Here is a 27,645-nt window from a genome sequence, read left to right on the forward strand (position 1 = left end):
GGAAGAACTGTGATGGCAACTCTTCAGATCTGCCACCCATGGCCCTGGCTCCCTGCCTGAGCCTGAGCCTGTCCCTGGCCTCCTGCAGGGCCTCAGCCTGGGTGGGAGTCACTCTGTTCTCAGGGATATTGATGAGTCTTCAAGACTGAATGGCTCAAAATTGAGACTGAAGGGGGGCTGTTGGACAGGACACAGGCACCTGTGAAAAAGTGTGTCATGGACAGACATGGAGTGCATCTTCTTGGCAGCTCTGAGACAGCCCAGGAGGAGGAGGAGGTATCTCAAACTGACTGTGTCCCAAGTGGCTCAGAGACCAAGGACCTGCTACAAGAGCAGAAGGGCCTTTGGCAGTGCTTGCCAGGGGTGAGCCATCCTCAAGTGACAGCCACTGTTGTGGGACAGCCTCCCACAGGCCTTGAGGAGGAGTGGGCCAAGAGACCATATAGGGGAGAGCCTCAGGGCCTGTTCTGAGAAAGCAGCTCCAACTCCATCATAACTGCCTAGTGTCCTGCAAAGAGTTGCCAACAGGAACAGCTCCTTTGGCAGGGTCTTCAAAGCTGTAATTGTCATAGATGCTGGTGATCGGAGAGGGGTGCTTTGGGCAGGAGGCAGCCAGGGCCGCTGCCATCTCCTCAGCCTGCTTCTGCTCCAGCACCAGAGCTGCGTTGACATTGGGTCCTACAGGGACATAGACAGGACAGTCAGAACTGGACCAGGAGGAGTCTAGGGAGCATGCTCAGCACCCCCTGCAATAGCTCCACCCCACTCCACCCTGCACTGAAATCTACCAGCCCGCCCAGCTGGCTTTTACACCTGGACCCTGCAGCCATTGCATGGTCAAGCCCTAAGCCCATGGCCTGTGAGTTCTCTCTCCTCTTCTTCCCAGGCCCCTTATGCTGACAGCCTCAGCCAGCACTCCCTCTGTGAGAAGCTGCTCCTCAGTCTCTGCAATACATTCAGGGCATGGCAGGCCCAGCCACATGTTCTCCACATACCTTCCCAGATCGCTGTCTGCATAGCCCACACTAAGGGGATTCCTGCCACTGTGGGATGTGGCAAGAGGCTCCTTGTGCCCATCCCTGGGCTGAGCCTCCAGGCCCTCCCCTTGCTCTCATCTGCAACCCAGTACACACACTCTGACCCTCTTAGAGCTCAGGAAGTCCCAACAAGTGACTGGTTGGATGCAAGAGCTGTGTGGGTTCCAATCCCTGTTCCCTTGGACCAAGTCTGTGACCTGGGACAAGTGTCTCAGTTTCCTCATTTAAGATTATGTCAAATGTGGGACCAGCAGTAAGCGTAATGGCTATGTCAGTGGACTCCCATGTAGCTGACTACAGTTCAAGTCCCGGACCCAGTGGCTTAAACTCACGCTGGACCTGTATGCATGTGTGCCCAAGATCCTGAGAGGAGAATGGAGGAGAATGGAGGGATTGTGGTGTGGCCATCCCCCCTGGGGGTGATTTCTCACTTTCTGTCTCTCTGCCTCCTTCTGTATTTCTGGCAAGCGCACACACCCTATAGCAAAAACCTCTCAACAACAAAAAAAGATTATGTGAAATGTATTTCTCACTGAAGGTCATACTTAAAGTCCAACAGCAGGGCCAGTCCTATGGCCTAGTGGTTAAGGGAGCCAGATTTCACATGACCAACCAGGGTTCTAATCCCAACCCTGGAGACTTGAAAAACACATATGTGTATGCTTGCCCAAAATCCCCACAGGATGGCAGAACAGAGAGGGATTTCTGTGTAACATCACCCCAGTGAGCATACTTTTTCCTTCCCCTCCCTACTGCATCTGTTTCTCTTTGGTGAGTGCACTAGCTCCCTGGCAAATGAAAAAAAAAAAAATCAAACAGCAGTGCAATGGAGACCCACAGGACTACTAGAACACTGTCTGATATATGTATCTGCAGACAAAGATATTCTTTGGCTAACTAGTGGCTTCGTGGTTAAGATGCTAGATCCCACATAGCCAACTGCATGGATCGAGTCCTACACCTGGTAGCTTGAAAAACACACTGGGTACACTGCACGTGTGTCTAAAATTCCAAGAGCAGAATGGAGGAGAAGGGATTGTGGTTTGGCCCATTCCATCACGGGGAAACGTCTTAATTTCCCTCTCTCTCCGTCTCTTTCTGGTGAGTGCACACATACCATAGCAAATTAAATAAATAAATAAAAGATGTTTATGGCATGTGAGGTGGAAAACAGCGGTTTCCAAACTGGGAAGTGTCATGTGGTGGTGGTCTTGGTCAGCTGAATGCTTCTGAGGTTTACGCGTGGCTGTGTGTGTATTCCCTGAATGTGCACAGCAGGCACGCAGTACTGTGGTAGTCATTATCATAATCACCACAGCTGGGCACTTACCCAGGTAGCTGAGGATAACTGGCAGGAAGACCAGGCCGTGCAGCAGGCCCAACAGGGTGATCAGGAGGTTGAGGCGAAAGAAGAAGATCTGGATGAGCTGGGCTTTGGCAAGGCCCAGGACCAGGATGCCAGGCAGGTTGGTCATGGCCACCCCCGCGAACACCTGGTGTAGGATAGGTCACAGCCAGGTATCAGACAGGCACAGAATGTCAAGTGGGGCACAGGATATTGGGCGGGGCACAGGGCTACCCACCCCATTCCACTCACCGCACTGCCCATGAAGATGGTGGCCTCTTTGGCCCTATCCAGCCGGGTGGGCTTGGTGCTGATGGCAAAGGAGCGGGTGATGTGGGACACAAACTCCACAGACATACCCACTGCCTGTGGGCAAAAAGGGGGCTTAGCCAAGAAAGGCAGAGGCAGGGAAGGAGCCAGGGAGATAAAGTCACCACCAGAACCAGAGGGACAGGTATCCAGATCCTAGACAGAACTGGAGTGTCCTATGAGGCAGGACTCCCAGACAACCGCTTCAGGGGCTGCCTGTTCCCAGTGTCTGGTGGGTTACCGTGACTAGGTTGATGAGGGAAACGGCATTGTAGCTGATGTCCCACAGGGTCATGAAGCCAACAGTGTCCACAAGGATCATGACAATGGAGAACAGGTTGAGGAGGCCAGAACGCAGGTCCATGCCCAGCAGGAGGCAGCAGACAACAAAGGTGGGCAGTAGGCAGAGGCTGAGCATGAAGAGCCCTTCGGGCAGGATAGTCAGGTATTGCTCATAAAACACATTGGTGATCCTGCCGGAAACCACCACAGAGCATGGTCATAGCACAGACCTGTAACCTAAAGGTGGGCAGGCTGCTCAGAGAGGCTTAGCTCCAGTATGGACAAGCATGAGAAATGGGCCTAGGGCTGTAGCCAGAGATCCTGACCTGAAGCTAATCCTCTTACATGATCCCTCACAAACCTGCCACCCTAATCTCCAGTCCCAGTAGTCACCCCAACTCCCACCAGTCTGGCCACCTAGGTCCTCACGTGTAAGGGAAGACCTCAAAGGCTGGGTCCGTCCCAGGCACTTTCCGCAGGTCAGCGGTGATGTTGGCGGCCAGCTTCCGAGCTGCCCGCAGAGCTTCTGTAAAATCCTGTGAGTTCTTCAGGGGTTTGTGGTAGGCCATGAACCGGGAGGCTAGATGACCAGGGCACACAGGAGAAGGGAGGGCAAAAGTCAGAACCTGCTCCAGGACACCCAAGGGACTGCAACATGGGAGTGTGGTCATGCAGGGCCCAGGGTTCTGCCAGTTCTTAGTAGAGTTCATGCGAGGGGCCCACACTTGCATCTTGCACTGGCCTGCACATTGACTGGTCCTACTGCTGAGGGAGACCCAGATCCACACCCAGCCCTTGAGGGGTGGAGCCTAAAGACTCCCCAATGAACCCGAATGTCTCTATGTATGGTCCCAAAATATGCACTGTATTTATTTTTTAAGGTTTTGCCATAGGGTGTATGCGTTTGCCAGAGAGAGACAAAGAGCGAGAATGACAAATCATCCCCCATGGGGAATGGGCACACCAAACCCTCCTTCATTCTCCTCTCAGGAATTTGGGCATGCACACACAAGCACCCAGTGTGATTTTCAAGCTGCCAGGTCCAGGACTCAAACAACGGTCAACCATGTGGAAGTCCAGTACCTTAACCACCATGCACCTTCTAGACCCATATGCACTGGAATTTTAAAATTAACTTAGTTTTCAAACTTGTATATTCCTATAGGAAAGGACTAGAAAGGGAGACAGAAAATTAAAAATAGGTGAATTGTTAGAGGCAGCAGCTGGCACAGTGGTTAAGGAGCTGGACTCCCACACAACTGACACAGCTTGATCCTGCAGCTTGAAACTCACACCAGGCGCATGTGCAAGCATGCCCAAAATCCCAAGAGGAGAATGGAGAAGAAGAGATTGCTGCGTGGCCATCTCCCCGAGGGGTGATTTTTCGCTTTCTATCTCTCTGTCTCTCCAGCAAGCACGCATGCCCTATAGAAAAAAATCTCTAAACAAACAAACAACAAAAGAAAAGAAAAGAAAAAAGAAGAGGAGAGGAGAGGAGAGGAGAGGAGAGGAGAGGAGAGGAGAGGAGAGGAGAGGAGAAGAGAGGAGAAGAGAAGAGAAGAGAAGAGAAGGAAGAGAAGAGAAGAGAAGAGAAGGGGAAGAAGAAGAAGAAGAGAAGAGAAGAAGAAGAAGAAGAAGGAGAAGAGAAGAGAAGAGAACAGAAGAGAAGAGAAGAGAAGAGAGGAGAAACAATCCCCCAAAGGGGATGGGCACACCAAAATCCCTTCTTCATTCCCCTCTAAGGATTTTGGAGAAGAGAAGAGAAGAGAAGAGAAGAGAAGAGAAGAGAAGAGAAGAGAAGAGAAGAGAAGAGAGGAAAAGAGGTGAATTGTTAGGGCTGCAGCCTAGGGCTCCAGTAGTGTAAGAAATGATAAAGGTTCTTTCTTTTCTTTTCTCCCTCTCTTTTTCTTTCTTTCAATTGCAAGAGGGCATGTGTGCTCGTGAGGGAGAGACAGGAGGAAATAAAAAGAGAAAGTACTCCCTGATAGGGAATGGTCACACATGCACAGGCACCCAGCATGTCTCTTAAGCCACCGACCTGAGACTCAAACTGCAGTCAGCCATGGGGGAGGCTGAGATCAGAGGAGGGTGCAGACCTGGCCAGGTCAGGGGTGGCTCCGTCTGCTCACACCATGTCCTGCTCCTGCTCCTGAGATGCCTACCCCTGTCTGGCCACAGTGGCCCTGCACACGGGGGCAGGCTGCATTGCCTGGAAGATGAGAACCTCACAGGATAATTATCGGGGAGGGTAGGTGAGCATGCTTCGGTCAGCATGTAGCTGGTGACTCAAACTGTGAGTGGTTTCAGCCAAAAGTGAGAGAATTATTGAAAACTCCTCCACCCCCTGCCGACCCCCGTCCATCCCTGTGCATGAACAGAGCCATAGGTGACTCTGGCTCCTCCATGCAGACAGCCAAGGCACTGAGACATGTGCTGTGTGAACCATGTGTGCTAAGGTCTGTTTCTGGCAGCTCCATTTTCTCCTACTTGTCAATTTTGGTTTTTATTTGCTATAGGATACATGCACTCACCAGGTAGAGAGAGTGAGAAAGAGATAAGAGAGTGAGAACGGACTCCCCACCCCCACACACACACGAAGGGGGAATGGCTATGCTGCAATCCTCTCTCCTCCATCCTCCTTTTGAGATTTTGGACACCCACACACATATGCCCTATATAGTGTTTCAAGCTGTTGAATCTGGGACTCAAACTGCAAAGTCGGCCATACGGGATCCAGCTTCCTTGACTGCCATACCACCAGCTGGCACCCACTTCTAACTTGCAATGGCTCCTGAGAGTCCATTGATCTGAGGCACCCTAACTCACATAGCTGGTGGCCTCTGCTGATATTCAGGGATGAGGATGCGTGCAAGAAAAGGCGTGTGGTGGGATCGATTACCCGACGGATGTCAGCTGACCATGAACTTGAGGGTGGGAGGAAAGACGAAGCCTGAGGATGTGGAGTGGGGATACAGGCCCTGCTGACAGGGCAGTTAGAAGCCCCACTAAGGGGACCAGCAGTTAGCATAATGGCTGTGTCACTGGACTCCCATGTAGTTGACCTCAGTTCAAGTCCCGGACCCGGTGGCTTAAACTCACGCCGGGCACATGTGCATGCATGCCCAAGATCCCAAGACAAGAATAGAGGAGAAGGGATTGTGGCATGGCCATCCCCCCTGGGGGGTGATTTCTTGCTTTCTGTCTCTCTCTGTCTTTCTGGCAAGCACACGTGCCCTATAGCAACAACCGTGAGCATAGAGAAAAACCCCCACACCCCCCAAAAAAAAAAAAAAAAAAAAAAACCTCTCCAAAAAATAAAAAATTAAAATTAAAATTAAAAAAAAGGAAAAAAAAAAGAAGAAGAAGCCCCCACTAAGAAGGAAGAGAGAAGATGCAAGAGGTCTCACTTACCTATAATCTGGCCATCTGGATCCAAGTTCACAGAAGTGCTATACGCTGCCAGGCCACTGAAAGGAAAAGGGCAGGGTCGGGCTCAATGGGAACAAAGTCCCCTCCTGTCAGCATAGCCCGTGGTCATCCAGTTACCCCCTCCTAGCCTCCTCCTGCCCCTCCTGGGCCCACAGGTCCACCCTCTCAGTAGAAGCCCCTCCCCGGACCTACCCTTTGGGACATTTGATGTTGGGTGGGTCACTCAGGAACCAGGGGAGGTACTTGTTGAACTGCTCCACGGAGGGTCTCACGGGGCCAGTTGTGAAGCTCATACAGTTCCTCAGGCAGTTCAGAGAGTCTGCAGAGAGAGGGGCTCTGGGCAGCGGCACCCAGGCCAGGCAGATCCTGCCTGCCCCCACTTCCTCCACCCCATAAAAAGCCTGGCACTGCCACCTCAATGAGGCACATAGGTTGGGGGAAGGGCGCATTGCACCTGTCCTCTCCAGCTACGGGAGAATCACCTGTCCTCTCCTGTTACAGAAGCCATGGGTACCTACACTCACAGGCATGGAAAAGGAGAGTTTGGGACCTCCCACTCCACCTGCGAATATAGCTGCTTAGAGACAGGGTCCCATGACGACCTCAGCTTTCCACCCCTGACTCCCCACTGCCTTGCCAGAGGTCAGCACCTGTGAGTGTGGCACACCACACCACGGGGACATGAGTGTGTAAGTGCTGGTGGTCCAGTCTAGTACCTCATAGATGCTCACTAGAGAGCATCTTGCCTTGGTGGGCCCTACAGGGTGGAGAACCTCACCTGTCCTCAGTTTCCCCAAACTATGGTGGAACGTGAGCCACCTGCAGCCCCACACTCACTGACAGTCGAGGGGCAGAACTTGTCCCTGTCAGGGCCCCAGGTATAAAGGCGGCAGCAGGAGGAAGGGGTCAGCCAGTCGATGAAGTCGTCTACCCAGGAGGAGGCAGGGATGGCCAGGTAGGACCTATAGGCCAGAGGGAATAAAAGAGGAGCCAGGGCCAGCTGGGCAGAATGGTGGGGCCCTCTGTGGTCCAACCTCCACACAGGGCTTCCCAGGGATGTGGCAGCAGGTGGGCAGCGGGACGGGGCAGGCACTCACTGGTCAGGGAACTCGGTGGCATACTGGATCTTCTGGGTGAAGGAGTACTCATTGCAGCCAGCGCTGGAGCAGATGGCATTCATACCTTCCTCGCTGGAGAAGTTGTAGCCGGAGGTGGTGACAAAGTACACAGGGGCTCCCACCTCAAAGTAGCGATTCAGAAAGAGAAAGTAGTCGAGCAGGTATGAGTCCTGCGGGGAGAAGGGTCAGTGAGCTCAGAGGGCCACATGTGCTCCTGAAGGTACACGTCGGTGCACATGCTGAGTACACGCTCAGAGGCACACGCTCAGAGGTATATATTCAGAGGTCACATACAAAGTACACAGAAAAAGACATGCACAGACATACTCTCAGAGGTACCCTCACATGCACAATGGAATTGCAGAGCTACATGGTTTTAGGAGTACCCACAGCTGGACATGCTCTGAAGATCATGCATACAGGTGAATCACATACACAGAAATAAGAGCCGCATATACCCCATGTGAACACATGTTTACACATACACACACACGTGATTTTACCCCTTCCTATCATCCTGTTTGGCACAGCCACAGTGTAACAAGCTGACCTGGGACCACACCCCATGTCTACATGTTCGTGTGAATGTCTGTGAGGCCAGGCACCAGGCATTCTCATGGTCTAGTCCCTTCTATAGTATGAAACCTCAAAGTGATATCAGAGAAAAGACCAAGGAGGCACCAGGAAACTCTCTCCCCACCTAGACGATAGTCACACTGGCAAGTCTGTCTGATGTAACTTTAGGAATTCTGGAGTCTGTTGAGGGATAGAGGCCTCCAAGTAAGGCCTCAATGGTACATTGTGGCTCATTTCAGTGCATTTCTTTAAAAAAAAAAAAGAATTATTTTATTCATCGTCATTACTCTGTTTATTTTTTATTTTATTGGAAGTTGATCAGAGAGAGAAAAAAGGAAAGTGAGAAAGTAAGCTGCCAGGTCTGGGACTCGAACCATGGTTAGCCATGTGGGAGTCTAGCCGCCTTAACCACCACGCCTCCTGCTGGTCCCCATTTCAGAGTATTTCAGCTCTGAGTGTGGTATGAACCACCCACTCCCCACCTGGCCCCAAGGCATGCAGCTGTACTTGCATTCTAAGCAGCCCGCATCTGGCTCTCAGGAGAGTAGACAAGGCGGACCCTGACCTCCCAGTACCAAGGATCTGAGTTCTCATCATTGATCTCTGCCCCTGATTGTGACAGGTAGTTAGCCAGAAATGAGCAGGCAGTCCTGAGATAATAGCAGAAGGATATCTGCCCCACCAATCAAAGCCTATCAGGGAATACAAGCAGACTTTCTGTGAGAAATCCTTCCCCTTCCTGGATCCTGGCGCCAGGAAGGATGCTAGGTCAACACCCTAATTCCCACTGGAGCAATAAACTAATAGGGCAGATCATCTATCTATGAATGATCATACTTTCGAAGTCCACACTGGGCATGTGTGATAAGGTAATCAAAATCCTCACCTGAAGGAGAGGCGCGCTAGTGCAAATGGTGGATTAAACTCACGCCAGGCATATGTGCATACGTGCCCAAGATCTTGAGAGGAGAATGGAGGAGAAGGGATTGCAACATGGCCACCCCTCCTGGGGCACGATTTCTCGCTTTCTGTCTCTCTGTCTTCAAGTGCACACGCCCTATAGCACAAACCTCTCCAAAAACAAAAACAAAAACAAAAACAAAACAAAACTGAAGCTGTTTAGGGGCCGGGAGGTGGTGTGGTGGTTAAAGGCACTGGACTACCACATGGCCAACCATGGTTCAGGTCCTGGGCCTGGTGGCTTCCTTTCTCACCTTCCCTCTCTTTCTGTCTCTCTCTGGTAAACTGGAAAATAATAATAAATAAAGTTAAAATAAAATAATTCTTTAAAAAAATTGAAGGTGTTTATGCTCAAGATGAAATGGAATTCTGCTTAGGCAAGAGGTGTGCTTATGTATACATAGTTAAAAAAACAACACAGTGACTCCTGGTGACAAATCACATAAAACCAGAGTAATGTGGGGAAAATTACTTGTGCCCATGGAAACAGTGGCATGGTTCAAGCCAAATTCCGAGGCAATCTTTCTGGTAAGGCCATTGGACAAAAAATCCATGTGATGCTGTACCCCTCAAGAATTTAAAATAATGAAAAATAAATTAATAAAAATGGGGGGGAGGGAACAGCGGGTGGAATGGTGGTTAAGGCACTGGACACTCCCATATGGCCAGCCATGGTTCAAGTCCTGGATCTGGTGGCTTTCTCTCTCTCTCTCTCTCTCTCTGGTCAAATTTTTAAAAAAATGAATGAATAAATACAATTAAATAAATGGGTTCTTTAAATAGGGGGAGAGACAGAAATGTGCAGAATGGGGACCAGCCTACAGTGTGGTGGTTAAGGCTGCTGGATCCCATATGGACGATTGTGCAGTTAGAGTCCCAGACCCAGAAGCTTGAGAAACATGCCAGGGATTTGTACGTGTGTGTGTGTGTGTGTGTGTGTGTGTGTGTGTCCAAAATACCAGAAGGAGAGTTAAATGATAGAGAAGGGATTGTGGCATGACCATCTCACTGGGGGGCGGGAGGTGCTTTTTCACTTTCTCTCTCTCTGGTGAGCACGGAAGCTCTGTGGTGAAATTTTTTAAAAAGAAAGAAAAGAAATGGGCAAAATGGAAAGTAAAACAAAGCATAATCTAACATGATCCAACTCTATGCTATCCACAAGAGACTCATTTTAGATCCAAAGACACAATAGGTTGAAAATAAATGGAAAGGGGAACCAGCAGGTGGCGCAGTGATTAAGGCTCTGAACAGTCCCATATGGCTGGCCATGGTTCGTCCCAGACCTGGTGGCTTGCTATCTCACTTTCTCTCCTTCTCTCTCTCTGTCTCTCTCTGATAAAATTAAAATAAATGAATGAATGAATAAATAAAATTAAATAAATTTGAAAAAAAAAGAAAGAAAATAAATGGAAAAAGACATTCATGCAAATAATAACCAGAAGAGAGTAGGAGTGACTATACCCATATAGGACAAAACAGACTTTACATCAAAAAGCTTATGAGACAAAGAAGGACATTATATATTAAAAGGTTCAACACAACAGGAAGACTGAACCATATTTACACACCTAACAATAGATCATCAAAACATCTGAAGAAAAACTGACAAAATTGAAGGGAGAAACAGCTCTACAACGTTAGTTGGAGAGTTTACTATGCCACTCTCAATAATGGATAAGACGACAGAACATAAAATAAGAAAGGAAGTCAGAAACCCGGACAACACAACAAACTATTAATAGCTCTAACAGACAGATACAGAACACTGACATGATACATATTTTTCTCAAGTGCACATGGGATATTTTCCAGGATGGACCACATGTCTGGCCACAGATTAAATCTCAATTTTTTTTTTTAAGAGAGATTTTTGCTATAGGCTGGGCGCTCACCAGAAGACCGTGAGAGAAAGGAAGACAGAAAGCGAGGGGGGATGGCCACACTACAATCCTTTTTCCTCCATTCTCCTCTAGGGATCTTGGACACGCATGCATATGTGCCCAGCGTGAGTTTAAGCCACCAGGTCCGGGACTCAAACCTCATCGACTACATGGGAATCCAGCGATGTAACCATTTCGCCATCTGTTGGTCAAAAATCTCAATATTTTTTAAAAAGAAAGCATAGAAAGTATCTTCTCCAACCACTGTGGGATCAAGCTAGAATCAATAATAGAATAAAGCTGGAAAATGCACATATTTGTGAAAATTATACTACATACTTTTAAACAAACAATAGGTCAAAGCAGAAATCACAAGAGAAATCTTAAATACTCAGAGATAAATTAAAATGAAAACACAACATACCAAAACTTATGGGATGCATCAAGAGCAGTGGTAAGGAGTACATTTATAGCTATAAATGCTTAATCCTGTTAGGAGGACTGAAGAAGAGGAGATTGCAGCATGGCCATCCCCTCAGGGGGTGATTTCTCACACACTCTGGAGAATGCACATGTCCTATAGCAAAAACTGAAAAAATAAAAATTCCCAAATTGATATCCTAAATTTTTTTGATATCCTAATTTTACAAATTCAGGAACTATAAGAAAAAAGAATTAACTAACTCCGAAACTTGCAGGAGGGAGGAAATAATAAAAATTAGAGCAGAGATAAATAAGACAGGGAAGGGACCAGCAGTTGTTGTAATGGTTATGTCGTTGGACTCCCATGTAGTTGACCACAGTTCAAGTGCCAGACCCGGTGGCTTAAACTCACACCGGGTGCATGTGCGTGCGTGTCCAAGATCCCAAGAGGAGAATGGAGGAGAAGGGATTGCAGCGTGGCCATCCCCACCGGGGGGGGGGTGATTTCTCACTTTCTGTCTCTCTGTCTCTCTGCTTCTCTGTCTTTCTGGCGAGCACACGCTCCCTATAGCAAAAAACTCTCCAAAAATTAATAATAATAATAAAATAAAATAAGACAGGGAATAGAAAAACAATAGAGAATGTCAACAAAACCAAAAGGTGGTTCTTCAAAATGATAAACGAAATTGACAAGTCTTTAACTAGAATGATTTAGGGAAAAAAGAGATTCAGATTATGAAAATCAGAATTGAAAGTGGTGACATTAGTACTAGTTCCACAGAAATTTTTTAAAAAGATTAACATGGTGGGTATGTGCACATGCATGTCCAAAATCCCAACAGAAAGAAGAAATAGAGGAGGAGGGATTGCAGCATGACTATTCTTCATAGGGGTGTTTTCCCACTTTCTCTGCCTCTCTGTCTCTGTTTCTCTCTCTCTGCTGAGTATATATGCACTCTGGAAAATAAAAAAGGAAAACATATTATTTTAAAAGCATTAGAAACGATTGTATTTCTTTTTTTAGAGAGAGATTTTTGCTATAGGGCACGCACTTTCATCAGAGAGACAGAGAGACAGAAAGCGAGAAATCACCCCCCAGGGAGGATGGCCATGCTGCAATCTCTTCTCCATTCTCCTCTTGGAATTTTGGGCACATACACACATACATGCCTGATGTGAGTTTTAGGCAGCTGGGTCCAGGACTTGAATCAGTTGGCTACCTGGGAGTCCAGCAACATAACAATTATGACATCTGCTGGTCCCAAACAATTATATTTCTAAAAATTAGATAACTTAGATGATATGAACAAATTTCTAGAAACAAACCTACCAATATTAATTAAAGGGCCAACCCCTCAGTACTGAGCATAGGGAGCTGGATCCCACATGGCCGACTACAGTTTGAATCTCAGCCCTAGCAACTGGAAAAACACACTAGGCATGCGTGAATGTATGCCTGAAATCCTGATGCACTGGAGAAATGGAGGAAAAAGGATTGTGGCATGACCACACCCCTCAGAGCATGTGCATTCTCTTTCTCTGTGTGGCAATAAACAGATTTCTTTAATTTTTTTTTTTAGAAGACCAACTCACAAAGAAATTGAAAATCTGAACAGAACCATAAATAATAAGGATCAAAAACCTTCTCACATGAGCCAGACAGTGACACCATGGTAAAACACCACTATTTGTGAGCTGACCCACATAAGAAAAGGTTGTTGGTTCAAGTCTGGAGATCTCACGTGCATGCCCATGATCTTGGGCTAGCCGAAAGCTGGGGGTGGATCCTCGTATCAAGATCCTGTTGGGGGTGCTGTCTGTCTACCTCTCTGTCTCCCTCTCTCATGAAAGACATAAGGACACAAACAACAAAAGACCCAGCAAGCCTCTGTGACACAATCAGTGATGTGTAGACTGCACAAATGAAACTGGTTCAAGTCCCTGATCTGGTCAGTCTGAAAAACACACCAGGCACATGCATGTGAGCCCATAATCCTGATGGGCTGGAAGAGAGGAAGGAAGGGGATTGCAGTGTGACCAATCGCTGTGAATGGTGTCTCTCTTTTTCTCTCCCTTTCTCATGTGCATGCATACGCTATTATGAATTTTTTTAAAAACCCAAAACCCCAACATATAAAACCCCTAAACTTGATGGCTTACTACTGAATTCTACCAAACGTTTAACAAAAAATTAACATCAATCCTCCCAAACAAATTGACACGTGTGCCCCAGATCCCAAGAGGAGATTGAAGAAGAGATTGTGGCATGATTGTCCCATGCGCTTTCTCACTCCTCTCACCCTGACTCTCTAAAAACAAAACAAAACACTGAATTCAACAACATACTAAAAGGATTACACACCATACCAACTGGGATTTATTCCTGGAATGCAAGGATGATTCAACATATGAAAATCAATCAATGTAATAGAATGAAGGAAAGAAATCACATGAGCATCTCAGTCAATGCAGAAAAAGCACGGCAAAATCCAATATCCTTTCACAATAAAAAAATTAGAGGACTAGGAATACAGCAGTCTCCCTCAATATGATAAAGACCACATGTGAAAACCCACAGCAAATGTCATACTCAATGGTGAAAGATTGAAAGGTTTTCCTTTAAAATCAGGAACAACATAGAATGCCCTCTTTCACCACTGTTATTCAACACAGATTCAGAAGTCCTAATCAGAGCGATTAGGCAAAAAGAAGAAATCACAGGCATTGAAATTGGAAAGGAAGAAGTAAAATTATCTTTATTCATAGATGACATGATCTTACATTTGGAAAACAAATTTGGCAAAATTGAAGTATACAAAATCCACACACAAAAATCAGTTACATCTCTATACACTAACAATAAACGATCCAAAAAGGAAATTAAGAAGAGTTCTAGGGACCAGCAGTTAGCGTAATGGCTATGTTGCTGGACTCCCACGTAGTTGACCGTGGTTCAGGTCTCGCACCTGGTGGCTTAAACTCACTCTGGGTGCGTGTGCATGTGTGCCCAAGATCCCAAGAGGAGAATGGAGGAGAAGGGACCGCGGTGTGGCCATCCCCCTGAGGGGCGGGGAGGGTGATTTCTTGTTTTCTATCTCTCTGTCTCTCTCTCTCTCTTTCTGGCGAGTGCACGTGCCCAATAGCAAAAACCTCTCCAGAAAAAGGAAAAAAAAAGAGTTCTATTTTAAATGATATGAAAAAGAATAAATTATTTATGAATTAACTTCACCAAGAAAGTAAATATTTTTAAAAATAGTTTAAAAATAGTATTTTAAACTACAAAATACTATTGTTGAAATTTAAAAAGACAGAAATAAATGAAATGGCATCCTGTGTTCATAAATTCAAAGACAGTATTATTACAATGTTAATACTACCAAAGAAATCTACAAATTCAGTGAAATCTTTATAAAAATCTAGTGGCATTGTTTGAAGAAGTAGAAAAATTTGGGCCAGTTTGTGGCTTGGTGGTTAAAGTGGCTGGATTTCACATAGCTGGAAGTGTAGTTTGAGTCCTAGATCTGGGAGCTTAAGAAATGTGCCAGGTGCATGTGTGCCCAAAATCCCAAGGAGAGGGAGAGATGGAAGAGAAGGGATGGCAGCATGACCGTTCCCCATAGGGGGAACTTTATTACTTCCCCCCTCTCTCTCCAGCAAATGCACACACCCTCTGGTAAAATTAAAGAAAAAAAAGAAAGAAAAATTCACCCCCCAGATTTATATGGATTCGCAAGGGAACTTGAACAGCCAAAATAATCTTGACAGAAAAGAACAAAGTTGGGAACCAGCAGTTAGCGTAATGGCTATGTCGCTGGACTCCCACATAGTCGACCACGGTTCAAGTCCCGGACCTGGTGGTTTAAACTCACGCCGGGCGTGTGTGCGTGCATGCCCAAGATCCCAAGAGGAGAATAGAGGAGAAGGGATTGAGGCGTGGCCATCCCCCCTGGGGGGTAATTTCTCACTTTCTGTCTCTCTGTCTCTCTCTGTCTGGCGAGCACACACGCTCTATAGCAAACAAACAAACAAACAAAACAACAACAAAAAAACCTCTCCAAAAAGAAAAGAGAAAGAAAGTAAAGAACAAAGTTGGGACCAGTAGGAGGCATAATGGTTTAAGTGTTGGACTCCTACATGGCTGACCATGTTTTGAGTTCCAGACTCGGCAGCTTGTCTTATCACTCTCTCTCTCTTGTATGTGCCCTATAGCAAATGTAATTATAATGCTAAATATTAAATAAATAATTCTTCAGAAAAAATTAAAAAGGGACAAAATTAAAAGACTCATACTGATTTTAAGATTTGCCACAAAGTGGGACCAGCAGTTGGCCTAATGGCTATGTCGCTGGACTCCCATGTAGTCGACCACAGTTTGAGTCCCAGACCTGGAGGCTTAAACTCACGCCGGGTGCATGTGTGTACGTGCCCAAGATCCCAAGAGGAGAATGGAGGAGAAGGGATTGCAGCATGGCCATTTCTCCTGGGTGGTGATTTCTCGCTTTCTGTCTCTCTGTCTCTCTTTGTCTTTCTGGCGAGCACATGCACCCTAGAGCGAAAACCTCTCCAAAAAAAAAAAAAAAAAAAAGATTTGTCACAAAGCTATAATAATCAAAACAGGATGGTACTGGCATAAAGATAGATATATGGACCAATAGAACAAATAGCACATAAATAAACCTTCAGATATATGGTCAAGTGATTTTTAAAAATTTATTTACCTTTTTCCCCCATGAGTAAAAGAAACAGAAAGAGAAAAGGGCACTACAGGATCTCAATGTCATGATCAATCCCCAGCCTTCAGCCAGCCTAGGATCATGGGAAAGTGCATGCCCAGTGTACTCAGTGAGGTCCCTAGATTTGAACCAGGAACCTTTCCAACCCTTCCCAAATTCTTCCTGTGAGATTGCCTCACAGAGCATTGGGCTTTACCACTGTGCCACAGTTTGGCCCCAGTCAAGTGAGTTTTGACAAGGGTGCCAAAACCACATAATGGGAAAAGGATAATCTTTTCAACAAATGGTGCTATGAAACTGAATATCCACATACAAAAGAAGGAAGTGGGGCCATTACCTAATACCCTACATAAAAAATAACTCAGAATAGACTAAAGACCAGGCTGACCAGCGGCATAGTAGTTAAGGAGACTAGATCCCCAACTCTGCAATTTGAGTCCTGGACTAGTGACTTAAGAAGAAGCATGACTGATGTGTATGCATGCATGACCAAAATCCTAAAAGGTGGGAGAAATGGAGGAGACGGGATTTCGCCATGACTATTCTCCATCTGCTTTTTCTCACTCTGTGTCCCTTTTTAACAAGCACACACACTCTCTGGTGAAAAAAATGTGAAAAGGTGGCAGCAACCCCTATCTCCATTAACAGATGAATAGGTAAGATGGACAGACAAAATGTGGTACTACGTATGAGTGAAATACTATTAGCCTTAAAAAGAAGGAAGTTCTTGGACCAGCAGGTAGATCAGTAGTTAAGGCACTGGACACTCCCACATGGCCAACCTCAGTTCAAGTCCCGGACCTGGTGGCTTGCTTTCTTACTTTCCTTCTCTCTCTCTCTCATCAAATTAAAATAAATAAATGAATAAATAAAAATTAAATAATTTTTTGAGAGGTTTTTCGCTATAGGGCGTGTGTGCAGGCCAGACAGACAGAGAGAGACATAGAGACAGAAAGCAAGAAATCACCCCCCAGGGGGGATGGTCACGCCGCAATCCCTTCTCCTCCATTCTCCTCTTGGGATCTTGGGCACGCACGCACACGCGCCCAGCGTGAGATTTAAGCCACCGGGTCCGGGACGTGAGCCGCAGTCCAGCGACATAGCCATTACGCTAACTGCTGGTTCCCAATAATTATTTTTTTAAAAAAGAGAGGAAATTCTGACACCTGCTACAACATGGGTGAACCTTGAGGATCTCATACGAAGAGAAACAAGCCAGTCACAAAATGACAAATGATCTATGATCCCACCTAGATAAGGTACTTAGTATAGTCTAATTCACAGAGAGAGAAAGGAGAATGGTGGTTGCTCGGGTGGGGCCAGGGGGCATGGGAACTGGTGTATAATGAGATTCAGGTTGTGGTCTGCCCTGTAGGATCTGGCCCCCTTAATCACTAGGCCATGGGGTGGACCTGCTAGTGTGTGACGTATATGGAGCTTCTGTTGGGGATGACGAAAAGGTCCTAGAGATGGATGGTGGTGATGGCTGTAAAATGTGAATGTATTCGATATCAGTGAACTGTACACTTAAGAATAGTTAAGATGATAGCTTTTACATTATGTGTATTTTTCTACAACAAACAGTTGAAAAAATAATAAATTTTCAAAAGCTATTAGACAAACATCTCCAACAGAAAAACAAGCAAAAGATATAGATAGAAAGCCACAGTGGTCCTGCAGCCTACATCTGCATCTTTCTTACTCATTGGCTCAGCCCACCAGTCCTTGATACCTGCTCTCAGGCCCTGGGGACACGCTTGGCCTCAACCCTGTGATGCAGTCCCCAGAGCCTCTAAGGGTGACAGTTCCTTCTGCAACCCTACTGATTTCGCTGCCTGCGTTCTATCCAGAGGGTCCTGAGCTGTGTGCACCTGGCCTCTGAGCCCAGGGCCAGCACCCCAGATAGCTAACCCAGCTGCACCTCATTCGACCCTGACTGCGGCTCTGGGCCACAGGCTCCTTTGGGAACTCCTGCCAGCGTTCAGCCCCTCATCCAAACCAGCACAGTCTGCAGAGTGACCCCAAATGTCTGAGCTCAGGACACCCTCCCCATCCCCAGAGCCTGCTCATACAACCTGGCGTATGTCCATAGCTTTGTTCCCTCTTGGCTGCCAGCCCAGGCTGCTGCTGGGGGCCAGACAAGCAGTGGTGATCAGCCTCAGCTGACCGTTTTTGCACAATTGCAGTTGGCACTCTCCTTGCACCCTGTCACCCCCACTCTCTGCCTCCAGCTGGTCCTGCCTTGCCCCGGGGTCTGTTGCCGCCACCCCAGGTCCCAGTCCAGCAGGTTAGTCTGCCACGCCTTCATCTGCAAATCTCCCCAGCCATGGGAGGGCTTTCCTTCCCCCAAGCCCCTGTCCTTCCAAGGCCCAGGCCTGGAGGATTCACAGTGCTCATCACACAGTGGCATTCCATGAGCAGCTGGTCACTCTGCGGCCAGCCCTCTGAGGCCTGGGGCAGCTCTAATGCTGGCTGGCATACAACTCTTGCACTTTACAGGTATGCAAGCTTCCCTTCCCAACCCTGGTGCTTCCCAGGGGGTGCACCCCAGCCCAAATGCCGTATGACTCCTTCTTCAGGCACTCCTCTCAAATCCCAGGCCTGAGACTGAGAGGGTCCAGGCTTACCTTGGGCAGCGCCAGCTCCTGGTCCAACCCCACATTGATATGGGTCATGAAGTTCAGGCTGATCCCGAACAGGCCCAGAAACAGCAGCAGCTAAGGGGGGACATATGGTGAGAGTCTCCCAGGGTGAGTCCCACCTAGCTGATGAAAACTCTCCTCCCTCTACCCACTCACCACAGCCACACGGGTCACTCGATGCAGCAGGAACGGCGCGTAGACCTTGCGGAAGAAGCGAAGCAGGAGCCCCTCATCTGGGCCAGGTGGGGGCAGCTCCCGGGACTTCACACAGCAGCAGGTGTCTAGCCGGGAGGCCTGTAGCAGGAAGGCAGCCCCTCAAGGTGGCCCCAAGCAGTCCCAGATAATGGTTCCCCCCACCTCTGCCAGGAGTGCCACCATCTTTGGATGACCCGTGTCAGCACTATATTGGCAAGAACTTGTTGCCATGCTATTTTCTTGGCTTTTTCTTTTTTTTTTTTTCAATTTGCCCATGGGCACATGTGCTCACCAGAGAGAAAGGGAAATACAGAAAGAGGACAAAGAAAGCACCCTCCAGTGGGGCGTGGTCATGCCCTAATCCCTTCCCAATTTCCCACTCTATTTCCCACATAACCCCGGGGTATTTTTCAGGCTGCTGGGGCCTGGATTCAAATTGTGCAGCTGGCCATGTGGGATCCAGTTCCCTTAGTTACCAGGCCATGGATCCACCCATCTTTGCTCTTATTTTCTATCTTTTTTAAAAAATTATTTTATTTATTTTAATTTGATCAGAGAGGGACAGAATGAGAGAAAGAGAGAGAGGGAAAGTGAGAAAGCAAGTCACCAGGTCCGGGACTCGAACCACATTTGGTGATGTGGGAGTCCAGCACTCTTAACCACCATGCCACCTGCCAGTCCCCCCCACCTTTTATTTTTTTAATTACTTCTTATTTTCTATCTTGACAAAATATCTTTGAATTGTACCCTTCTGTCAACCCCTCACTTATGTTTTATTTTAAGACCCCAACATTACAAGATTAAATTATTTTTCTATGGGAAATTGGGGGATATGCAGCCCAAATATCACCCTGCCAATAAACCTCCACCCCACTATCCAGGCCGCCTCCATGGCAGAGAGGTCACCCCCACTCTGCTCAACAGCCCCACCTCCTGCCTCTTGCTGTCCAGGGAGAGTAGGGCCACGAAGGCTGACATCTGCAGTAGGAAGTCTAGGATCACTGCAAGGCCAGAGGTCAGGGCGAAGGTTCGCACAGCAGGCATGGGGGTCAGGGCCCCTGTGGGGGCAGAGGCTGTCAGAGTGCCTGCAGAGGCAGAGTGTGGGGAGGGCCTTCCCCAACCCTGCACTCACCTAGGAAGAAGCAGACAGCCTCTGAGAGGCTGCACAGCAGCATGCTGGGGGCCACCCTGCCCAGGGCTCGGCCAACGTGGGCCTCCCGCTGCTCCCCGGGCCTCCGAGGCAGCCTCTGTGTGAGACAGTAGGGAGAGTTCAGAGTCCGCCAAGGGCAGTTCCCTCCAAAGCCAGCAGGATGCTGGACGTGCCCAAAGACTCGGCCTAGACTAGGCCTCAGGACCTGCCTGCCCTTTCTGAGTCAAGAGCCAGCCCTGTTCACTCTCTCCACCACCTTGCTTCCTGCTTCCAGGGAGAAATACTCAGTGGTCTGGGGTGTCTAGGTATCCTGGTGCCAACCATTGCCAGGAGATGGGAGGGGTTAAATAAATGGTGATCTGTTCCTACCACAGAACACGACATAGCATTACAAAGGCAGTCATGGCTCGAGCCTGCTGGCCTGGAAAGCTTTCAGCTCAGAAAAGCAGGCCCCATGACAGTGTAGGCTAAGTGCACTGTCAACACGCCCTAATGTCTATAGGCATCACACACAGGTGCCCATGCACAGAAAACCCAGCATGGCAACATGGGGGTCCATCAGGCCTGGGCAGTAGCGCTGGGCTTGGGGGAGGGGTGGACATGCAAAACTCCTCCCTCCTAACCTGGTACTCGAGAACGAAGATGAAGATGTTGTCAGCCCCCACGGCCAGCACCAGGAAAGGCACGACTTGGAGGATGACCAGGGAGGAGGGGACGCCCAGGTAGGAGAAGAAGCCCATGGCGGCCATGACTGCTCCCAGCACCACAGCCACACCTCCCAGGCCCAGAGTGGCCTTGGAGTCCACCTGCAACACAACCAGCCTCAGCCTCCTGGCTACCAGGGTACCCTCCTGGTTTGCCCAGGCTGCAGGTAGGTACCCTCCATGCCTGTGAATGTTCCATTAGAAGTCTGAGAAGTCACATCCACAGCCAAGCCCCTCTGAGAGCTGTCTTCCCACGGGCAAGCCACAGACCCCACACTGTGAGTCTGCAGTGTGGGCCTTGAGCATGCATCACCAGACCTCTTCAGTGTCAGCTTTGCACTCAGGCAAGGGGATATGTTGGGAGCACAAGGAGACTTCTCGACTTTTCAACATTGAACACTTCCAGGAAATACTATCCTCTGGGCGTGTCCACAGTGTGGTTTGAGGCACTTGGGTTAGGAGTTTGGAGATGTGGAGGCCCCAGGCCAGCCCTCCTCGCTATGCTCCCACCTCTCACCAGCACCCGGCTCCAGCTGCTATAGTTGCCCAGGGCCAGGGAGATGTACAGGAAGATGACGAGGTAGCTGATGGCGAAGATGGGCAGGTCCTCGGCCGTGGTGCGGTTGATTTCCTCCTCTAGGGAGCTCTGCAGACACACCCGCCAGCCCTCTGATCACTCCGCCCAGCAGGTGCTCTTAAGAGCTCAGTCTCTGGGCACTGACTGCTCACTGGGTCACGGTGCCAGGTGGCTCATACAAGCCCTACTGAGGCCGTTACCCTATCAGTCACTGCCCAGGCCACTCAGGAAAGGCAGGGCTGGGACCCAGGAGCCCATGGGTGCACTCCCCCACACCAGGGACCCCACGGTCCCCACCTCGGCCATGAATGTGACCTGGAACCTGCCGGCAGTCCGACGCTGGAAGGCTCGCATCTCCTCCAAGAAGGCCCCCTCCCAGAGCTTGGCCTGGGCCAATCGGGGGTCCCCGGCAGGATAATTGTTGAGGGAGAAGGTCAGGATCAGGGCCTCTGCCTCAGAGTAGTCCTTTCCTGGGGTAAGAGATGCTCAGCCTCTCCAGTTACACCCTTGCCCTACCTGCCCCCTGCCCACTCCAGCTGCAGCCCTCCACCCTCTTCCCCCCACCCCTCCTCATCCTGGTCCTTCCTCTTCCTCATCCAAGTCATGGCCTCACCCCTACACCCACCTCTCTCTCAGCCAGAGGCAATACCTGGGGCCCAGGCACAAAGCAGAGCACCTGAGCAATGCTGGGAGCAGAGAGACGAAGCGGATGAGAGCAGGGCAGGACAGCAGCAGGAGCTCCCCACTACCCAGGATGTCCGTGCCCTAAGCAGGCAGCTAGAGCCCCATTACCGCTTGCAGCATATGCCTTTTGTCTCTGCCCTAGCCTGGGCCTCTTCTTAGGGCCTGTCCAGCTTACCTTTGTATCCCCCTATGGCCAGGAAAGGGAAGACAGGGGCCCCGTAGTCAGCCATGCAGCTCAGGGCCAGGGCCGTACCATCTTTGAAGGTGAGTGGGGCACTACAGGGAGACACATGGAGGGAAGTGGCCTTTGCTCACCCTGCTTGGTCCCTAAAACCCGCAGTCCCACCTTTCCCAGGTCCACAGCACTCTGGGGTCCTAAACAGCCATCTTCCAATAGGCTACAGTCTTCCTACAGTCCCTCTTCGGAGCAGGCTGGGTTGCCCTGAGAGCATTCTCCGTGCCGGGCAGGGCTGCTCCAAACGCCATCTCTCTGTGGCCCTCATGTCCCCTTGCATCAGCTCAGCTTTCCAGGCCTCATCATTATCTGGTTCCCAGATGAAGAAAGAAGACTAGCATTGCATTGATGATCCACGTGGTGGGGGAGCCCCAGGAGAAGGGGGCACTGGGATTTGAGCTTGTGCAGCCTGGCAAGGGCTGTCTCTCAGGCAGCTCGCCCTACTGCCTCCTCCCACCCAGGCTCCCTAAGTCCTCCCCTCCCAGTATTGAGATCAGATTGGGGGACTAACCCAGGCAGGTCTATGTAACCTTCAACCTGACTCTTTTTACAAAGCACATTGTCATAAAGTGCTCTCTCTCTCTTTTTAAAGTGTATTTCTTTTTTCCATGACAGAGAAAAAGAGAAAGAAAGGAAAGCCCCAGCAGGGTAGGTCTTCACGCTGCAGTCTATCCCTTCTCAGCCAGCTCAGATCACAGCCCATGCCCAAAGAACTTAGGGATGTCCTGGGACATGAACCCAGGACCTTTCCCTTGTAGGCCCAAGGGTATTGGCACTGTGCCTCCACCTGGCCCACCTGGGCAAAGCTCTCTAGGCTGTTCTCAGCTCTGAGTGGGTAAGCATGTCAGCCACAGCTGCTCCTGGGCAGCCAGTTGCCATGTGACGTTCAGCAGCTCGCCATAGCCCCGATCCTCAGTTTTCCTGCGACATGGGGCTAACCAGAACACCTAAGAGTTGTGAGCATCCAAAATCAAAGCAGAAATGACACACGAAGACCACAAGCCTGCAGTCAGACCTGAGTCTGGGGTCAGATCACCAAAGCCTCCCAGAGCAGGCAGAGGCTTCTCTCTGTCCCGCCCTTGCTGAAGGACAGCCCTGGGTTTGCAGCATGACTCTCAAAGCAGTGTAGCTGCAGAACTCAATTGAGGGGCGGGAAGCACTAGCTTTTTTCTAACCCAGTAGTTTTCAAAGTACAGCCTAGGGCTCCCTGAGAGTCCTGGAGTCTTTTTCCAAGGATTGGCATGGTCCAAACTTTTAAAATAGTAATTAGCCATATGGGCTACTTACCCTTTCAACACCTCTTTGCTCTTGACTGCAGGGTATGAAGGGTCCCCCTGAGAACCTCTGCTCTGCTCCAACACCAAGGAGCATCACTGCTGCCCACCCGCCACCCAGCAGCCTCACTGGTATCCTATCTGCACCACACCAGAGTGGATGGAGCTGGGACCAAACCCACGCAGCTTAAGGGTGCATGGATGTGGCCTGCGCCAGGACACCAGGCCCAGCTCAGTCTCTACCCTGGCCCATGGGCACCTGTTGCTATTCACATCTTAGGACCTCATGAGTTATCAATGAACCTACTGGGCCTAGCACAGAGACCAAAAGAAAAAAAAAGTCCCCAAACATGAGCTGGCCCAATCAGATCCCTCCTCAAGACTTAACCAGGAGCAAAAGGTGTCCCTTGCATCAGGAGCCCCATAGAAAGACCAGTGGCATCAAAGGTGAAGGGGTCTCAGGGCTCCAGATGATCTATAGAGGGGAGGAGGGTCTCCAATCAAGAGGCATGGAGAGACCTGGGCAATTGCAACCAAGTGTCCATATGGCCAGAGACAAGGAAACAGCTGCTACAACTCTCCAGACCAGTCCTGCTCCTGGTCTGGTTCCTGGAGGCTAAAGCAGTTCCCCCTCCCACCCAGTCCTCTGCAGCCCCCTTGGTCTCAGGACTCACTTGGCACAGTAGAGAAAGTGGTCCCTCCAGTCAACCTGTTTGGTCTGCCCACCCAGTGTCTGGTTGGCGGTGAGCAGCAGGAGTGAGCGGTTGTTCTGGAAGTACTGCAGGAGGCTGTTGACACAGCAGTCGGCCAGGCTGGCATTGCCCGGACTGAGGGGTGCGTAGCAGATGTCTTGCAGCGAGATGTTGCGCTGCTCCTCTGGCGACCACACCTGCAAGTGCCGCAGCCGCTCCTGCAGCTCCAGCACCTCCAGCAGCAGGTCCTGGGCCAGGATCCCGCTGAAGTTCTTGGACCCCAGCAGCAGCGAGTCATATATGTAGCTGGACCGGTTGGGGGCTGTCAGGATCACCTGGTTGTTCCGGAAGAAGGGGCCAAAATGCTTGTCGTGGAATGCCTTCTCTTTGCGGGCTTGGCTTTTGGGGGCCGACCACAGCTCCACAGGGTCTGTGGTGAGTTCTGTGTAGGCCAGGCCCCCTGCCAAGGCCACCACCACCACAATGGACACTCCCAGGACTGTCCATGGCCATGAGGCCACCCATGTGCCCCAGCTTTGGAAGAACTTGCTGAGGATGGTGTGGGTGGACTGGCTGAGCCTGTCGGAGGGGCTAACACCCACCATGGAATCCACCTTGCTCACGCTTTGGCCAGGGGCCATGCGGAAGTACACAAGGAGGACGCCGAGCAGGACGAAGGCGGAACACAGGATGATAATCAGAGCCAGTCCACCCGGCATCCAGCCCAGGTAGAAGGTGGTGTCCAGTGGCTGGGGGCGGGAGATGACAGGGCAGGACGCTGCACAGTCCTGGCAGGAGCAGGCTGAGGCGCTGTCACCCTGGGACTCATTACAGGGCATGATGGTTGCATCCAGGGGCTGCAGCCCACTCCCCATATCCTGGCCGGGGTCTATCAGGTGGAAGACAATCTCCAGTGGGGCCAGGCCATTCCCCGTGTCTCCCTGGAAGTTGAGCCAGCGCTGGGCATTGCACAGGGCGGAGCCGTACACGCCGCACATGGTGCCCACAGCCAGCGTGGCGGCCGCGGGGATGCGCACGCGGCTACAAGAGTCGTAAGTCTGCTCGGCAAAGCTGCGCCGGTAGAAGGCCTGGTAGGCCACAACGGCAGGCAGCTGGGCTGGCCCCCCCCGAGCCACACGGGTCACGTTGATGAAGAGGCTCTGGTCGGGGCTGCAGGTGTTGTGGCAGTGCAGGGTCACGAAGTTGTCAGCACAGGCTGGGCAGCGCGTCAGCAGGGCCTTGGTGATGGACATGCTGGCTTCCAGCGACACCAGTTGCTTGGAGGAGCAGCAGGCATAGGTTGTGTTAGGGCCAGCATAGAGGCTTGGGCAGATGCGGCGCAGCAGGGTCAGGTGGTTGCCCGTGACATGGACGGCCGGTGTGTTGGATAGGCAGGACACGTTGGACAGTGAGGTGAGGCCCCCAGACAGCTCGGGGTTCTTCCCACACTCATCGTAGAAAGCACAGTAGCCACGCTGGTGGGTGGGCGTGTACAACTCGCCTTGGGCCTGCAGGGCAGAGCAACAACTCACAGGGGCACAGGCAGGCAGTGGGTGGCTAGGGGACAGAAGTAGAAAGGACGCAGCAGGGTGGTAGAGACTCCCTCAGGTGTCTAGGTGACAGTGGGCAACAAGCCAGGCTCTCCTCCTGAGGGTGGCAGGTTCACTAAAGAGAAGGTCATGCTGGAGGGGTGAGGGCACAGGAGGAGGCAGGGGTGGCCCCAAGGTGCCCATGGAGCTGGGTCTGCCCACACTGCAGTCAGTCGACACTCAGCCACACCAATGCCAGGGCCCCTTGCAGAAAGTCTGCAAGGATCACCCCTTCCACAGTACCTGCACGGGGCCAAAGCTGGTGCCCACCCAGACTTGGGAGCCAGTGAGAGTCTTGAGGCAAGAGCCCCGACACCCTTAGCCCCCTGGGTTGCCCACTGAGAACCCACTCAGCACCTCCTGACTCATTCTTCCCCCCGGCAGTCAGGACGAGAGACTTGAAGCACCCAGGCTGGCTGCCTCTCCCCAACTCTTATGTCCTCATAACCCCACGCCTGGAAACCCACGCCTGCACCCCTCCTTGGGAGGCCGGGGCGGGGGATCCCTCATGTAATCAGACCAGCCAGCCCTGGGGCCCTCAATGGGACAGGAGTCCTGGAACTTACCATGTGCGGGAGCAGGGCCCAGAGAAGCCAGAACCTCAGGCTGGCCCTGGCCATCCTGGGGTGGGAAAGGGTCAACAGGGAGCAGGGCCAAGCCTCAGGGACAGCCAGGGACAGGACGCACATTAAGGCAACCTCCTCTCCCTCAGTGACAGCCCTGGCCTGACTGGGTTGTGGACCAATGAGCTGAGCCTACTGGTTAATAATTTACCTGTCCCCTGAACTCCCCTGAACTGCCCCCCCCCCCATCCTCTATAAATGAGCCTCCTGGGCCTGGGGTCTCCACCCACTTTCCAAAGCACCCTACACAGGAAGGCCCAGTCGGCTGGAGAGTGGCCTGTGGCTAGCCCCTACACTCGGCCTCCAGCAGAGCTGGTGCCAGGGACCAGAGATGGAGTTGGACCAGGCACTGGCTAGGCTCTGGCCTCAGGGGCTCAGGACTCTGGAGTCTCCACAACCTCCCCCTGGTCCAAAGAGGGGGCAGGCTGGGCCCTCTCCCTGCCCCCTCTTGGTTACTAGACCAGCTGCGGGCTCAGACACACCTTCTGCACTGTCATCCTTAGCAACTGTTGTTAATTAATATTAACAGCGATATCAGGGACAGTTAGGGCGGAATGACGCACAGCCAGAAGTTTCCTCCTGTAGTACCAAGCCGGAGCCTTTGGCTCAGAGTCTGACCTTGGACAGAGAGTCCAGATGGCAGAGACCCTCCTGCATTCACCTTGGCCCTCTTGCCTCCTCAAGCTCCCCAGGGAGAGGTAGTGTGGCTGGGACCCTGCAGGAGCCCTGCCCTACCTGGACCCAAGGGCACTATGCACACCGTTTACTCCCTCCCAGTAGGACTCTCCGAGGCCTCCCTTGGGCTCCCACTATCACTAGAATGGGCCACGACCTTGGCCCTCCTCAAGGCTGAGAGATAAGGGCAGGCTGTTGGGGAACATCCCGCATGTGGCCACCTGCCTGAGACAGCTGGGGGGAGGGACCTGCTCCTACCACCAGCCCACTGTCTACACCGTCCCAGGCCGGGGCGGGGGATCCCTCATGTAATCAGACCAGCCAGCCCTGGGGCCCTCAATGGGACAGGAGTCCTGGAACTTACCATGTGCGGGAGCAGGGCCCAGAGAAGCCAGAACCTCAGGCTGGCCCTGGCCATCCTGGGGTGGGAAAGGGTCAACAGGGAGCAGGGCCAAGCCTCAGGGACAGCCAGGGACAGGACGCACATTAAGGCAACCTCCTCTCCCTCAGTGA

The 27,645-nt window shown here is 50.7% G+C and overlaps 1 protein-coding gene across 4 annotated transcripts; it reads right to left on the minus strand.

Moving 5' to 3' along the window:
- Positions 1-27,645, minus strand: NPC1L1 (NPC1 like intracellular cholesterol transporter 1). Of its 4 annotated transcripts, none has more exons than XM_006166020.3 (19): positions 27,497-27,645; positions 24,228-25,753; positions 22,220-22,320; positions 21,658-21,830; positions 21,301-21,429; positions 20,703-20,885; positions 20,062-20,176; positions 19,860-19,987; positions 18,891-19,028; positions 18,720-18,809; positions 7,500-7,690; positions 7,240-7,364; positions 6,595-6,721; positions 6,385-6,440; positions 3,403-3,553; positions 2,933-3,164; positions 2,635-2,748; positions 2,368-2,530; positions 1-678 (listed from the first exon to the last, which is right to left on the minus strand). In XM_006166020.3, exons 1-19 carry the CDS (start codon positions 27,617-27,619, stop codon positions 491-493), a joined length of 4,053 nt encoding a protein of 1,350 aa, XP_006166082.2. In that variant the 5' UTR covers positions 27,620-27,645; the 3' UTR covers positions 1-490. The 4 variants fall into 4 exon arrangements, 3 of the variants coding, with proteins under 3 accessions (XP_006166082.2, XP_006166081.2, XP_014438673.1); XM_006166019.3 differs by lacking the exon at positions 27,497-27,645 and adding an exon at positions 26,401-26,549; XM_014583187.2 differs by lacking the exons at positions 1-678; positions 2,933-3,164; positions 27,497-27,645 and adding an exon at positions 26,401-26,551 and having other exon boundaries at positions 2,411-2,530.

The sequence above is a fragment of the Tupaia chinensis genome, unplaced genomic scaffold, assembly GCF_000334495.1.
Source record: "Tupaia chinensis unplaced genomic scaffold, TupChi_1.0 Scaffold144150_1, whole genome shotgun sequence".
Classification (NCBI taxonomy): Eukaryota; Metazoa; Chordata; class Mammalia; order Scandentia; family Tupaiidae; genus Tupaia; species Tupaia belangeri.

Bases quoted from the DNA above. Each gene is read 5' to 3' on its own strand.
- NPC1L1 (XM_006166020.3), bottom strand. From the start codon at position 27,619: ATGTGCGTCCTGTCCCTGGCTGTCCCTGAGGCTTGGCCCTGCTCCCTG. The intron at 20,886-21,300 runs GTGAGAGGTGGG...GTTGTGTTGCAG, and splicing joins GCAGCTGGAGCCGGGTGCTG to GTGGACTCCAAGGCCACTCT. The intron at 18,810-18,890 runs GTGAGTGGGTAG...GTCCCCCCTTAG, and splicing joins GAGTGACCCGTGTGGCTGTG to CTGCTGCTGTTTCTGGGCCT.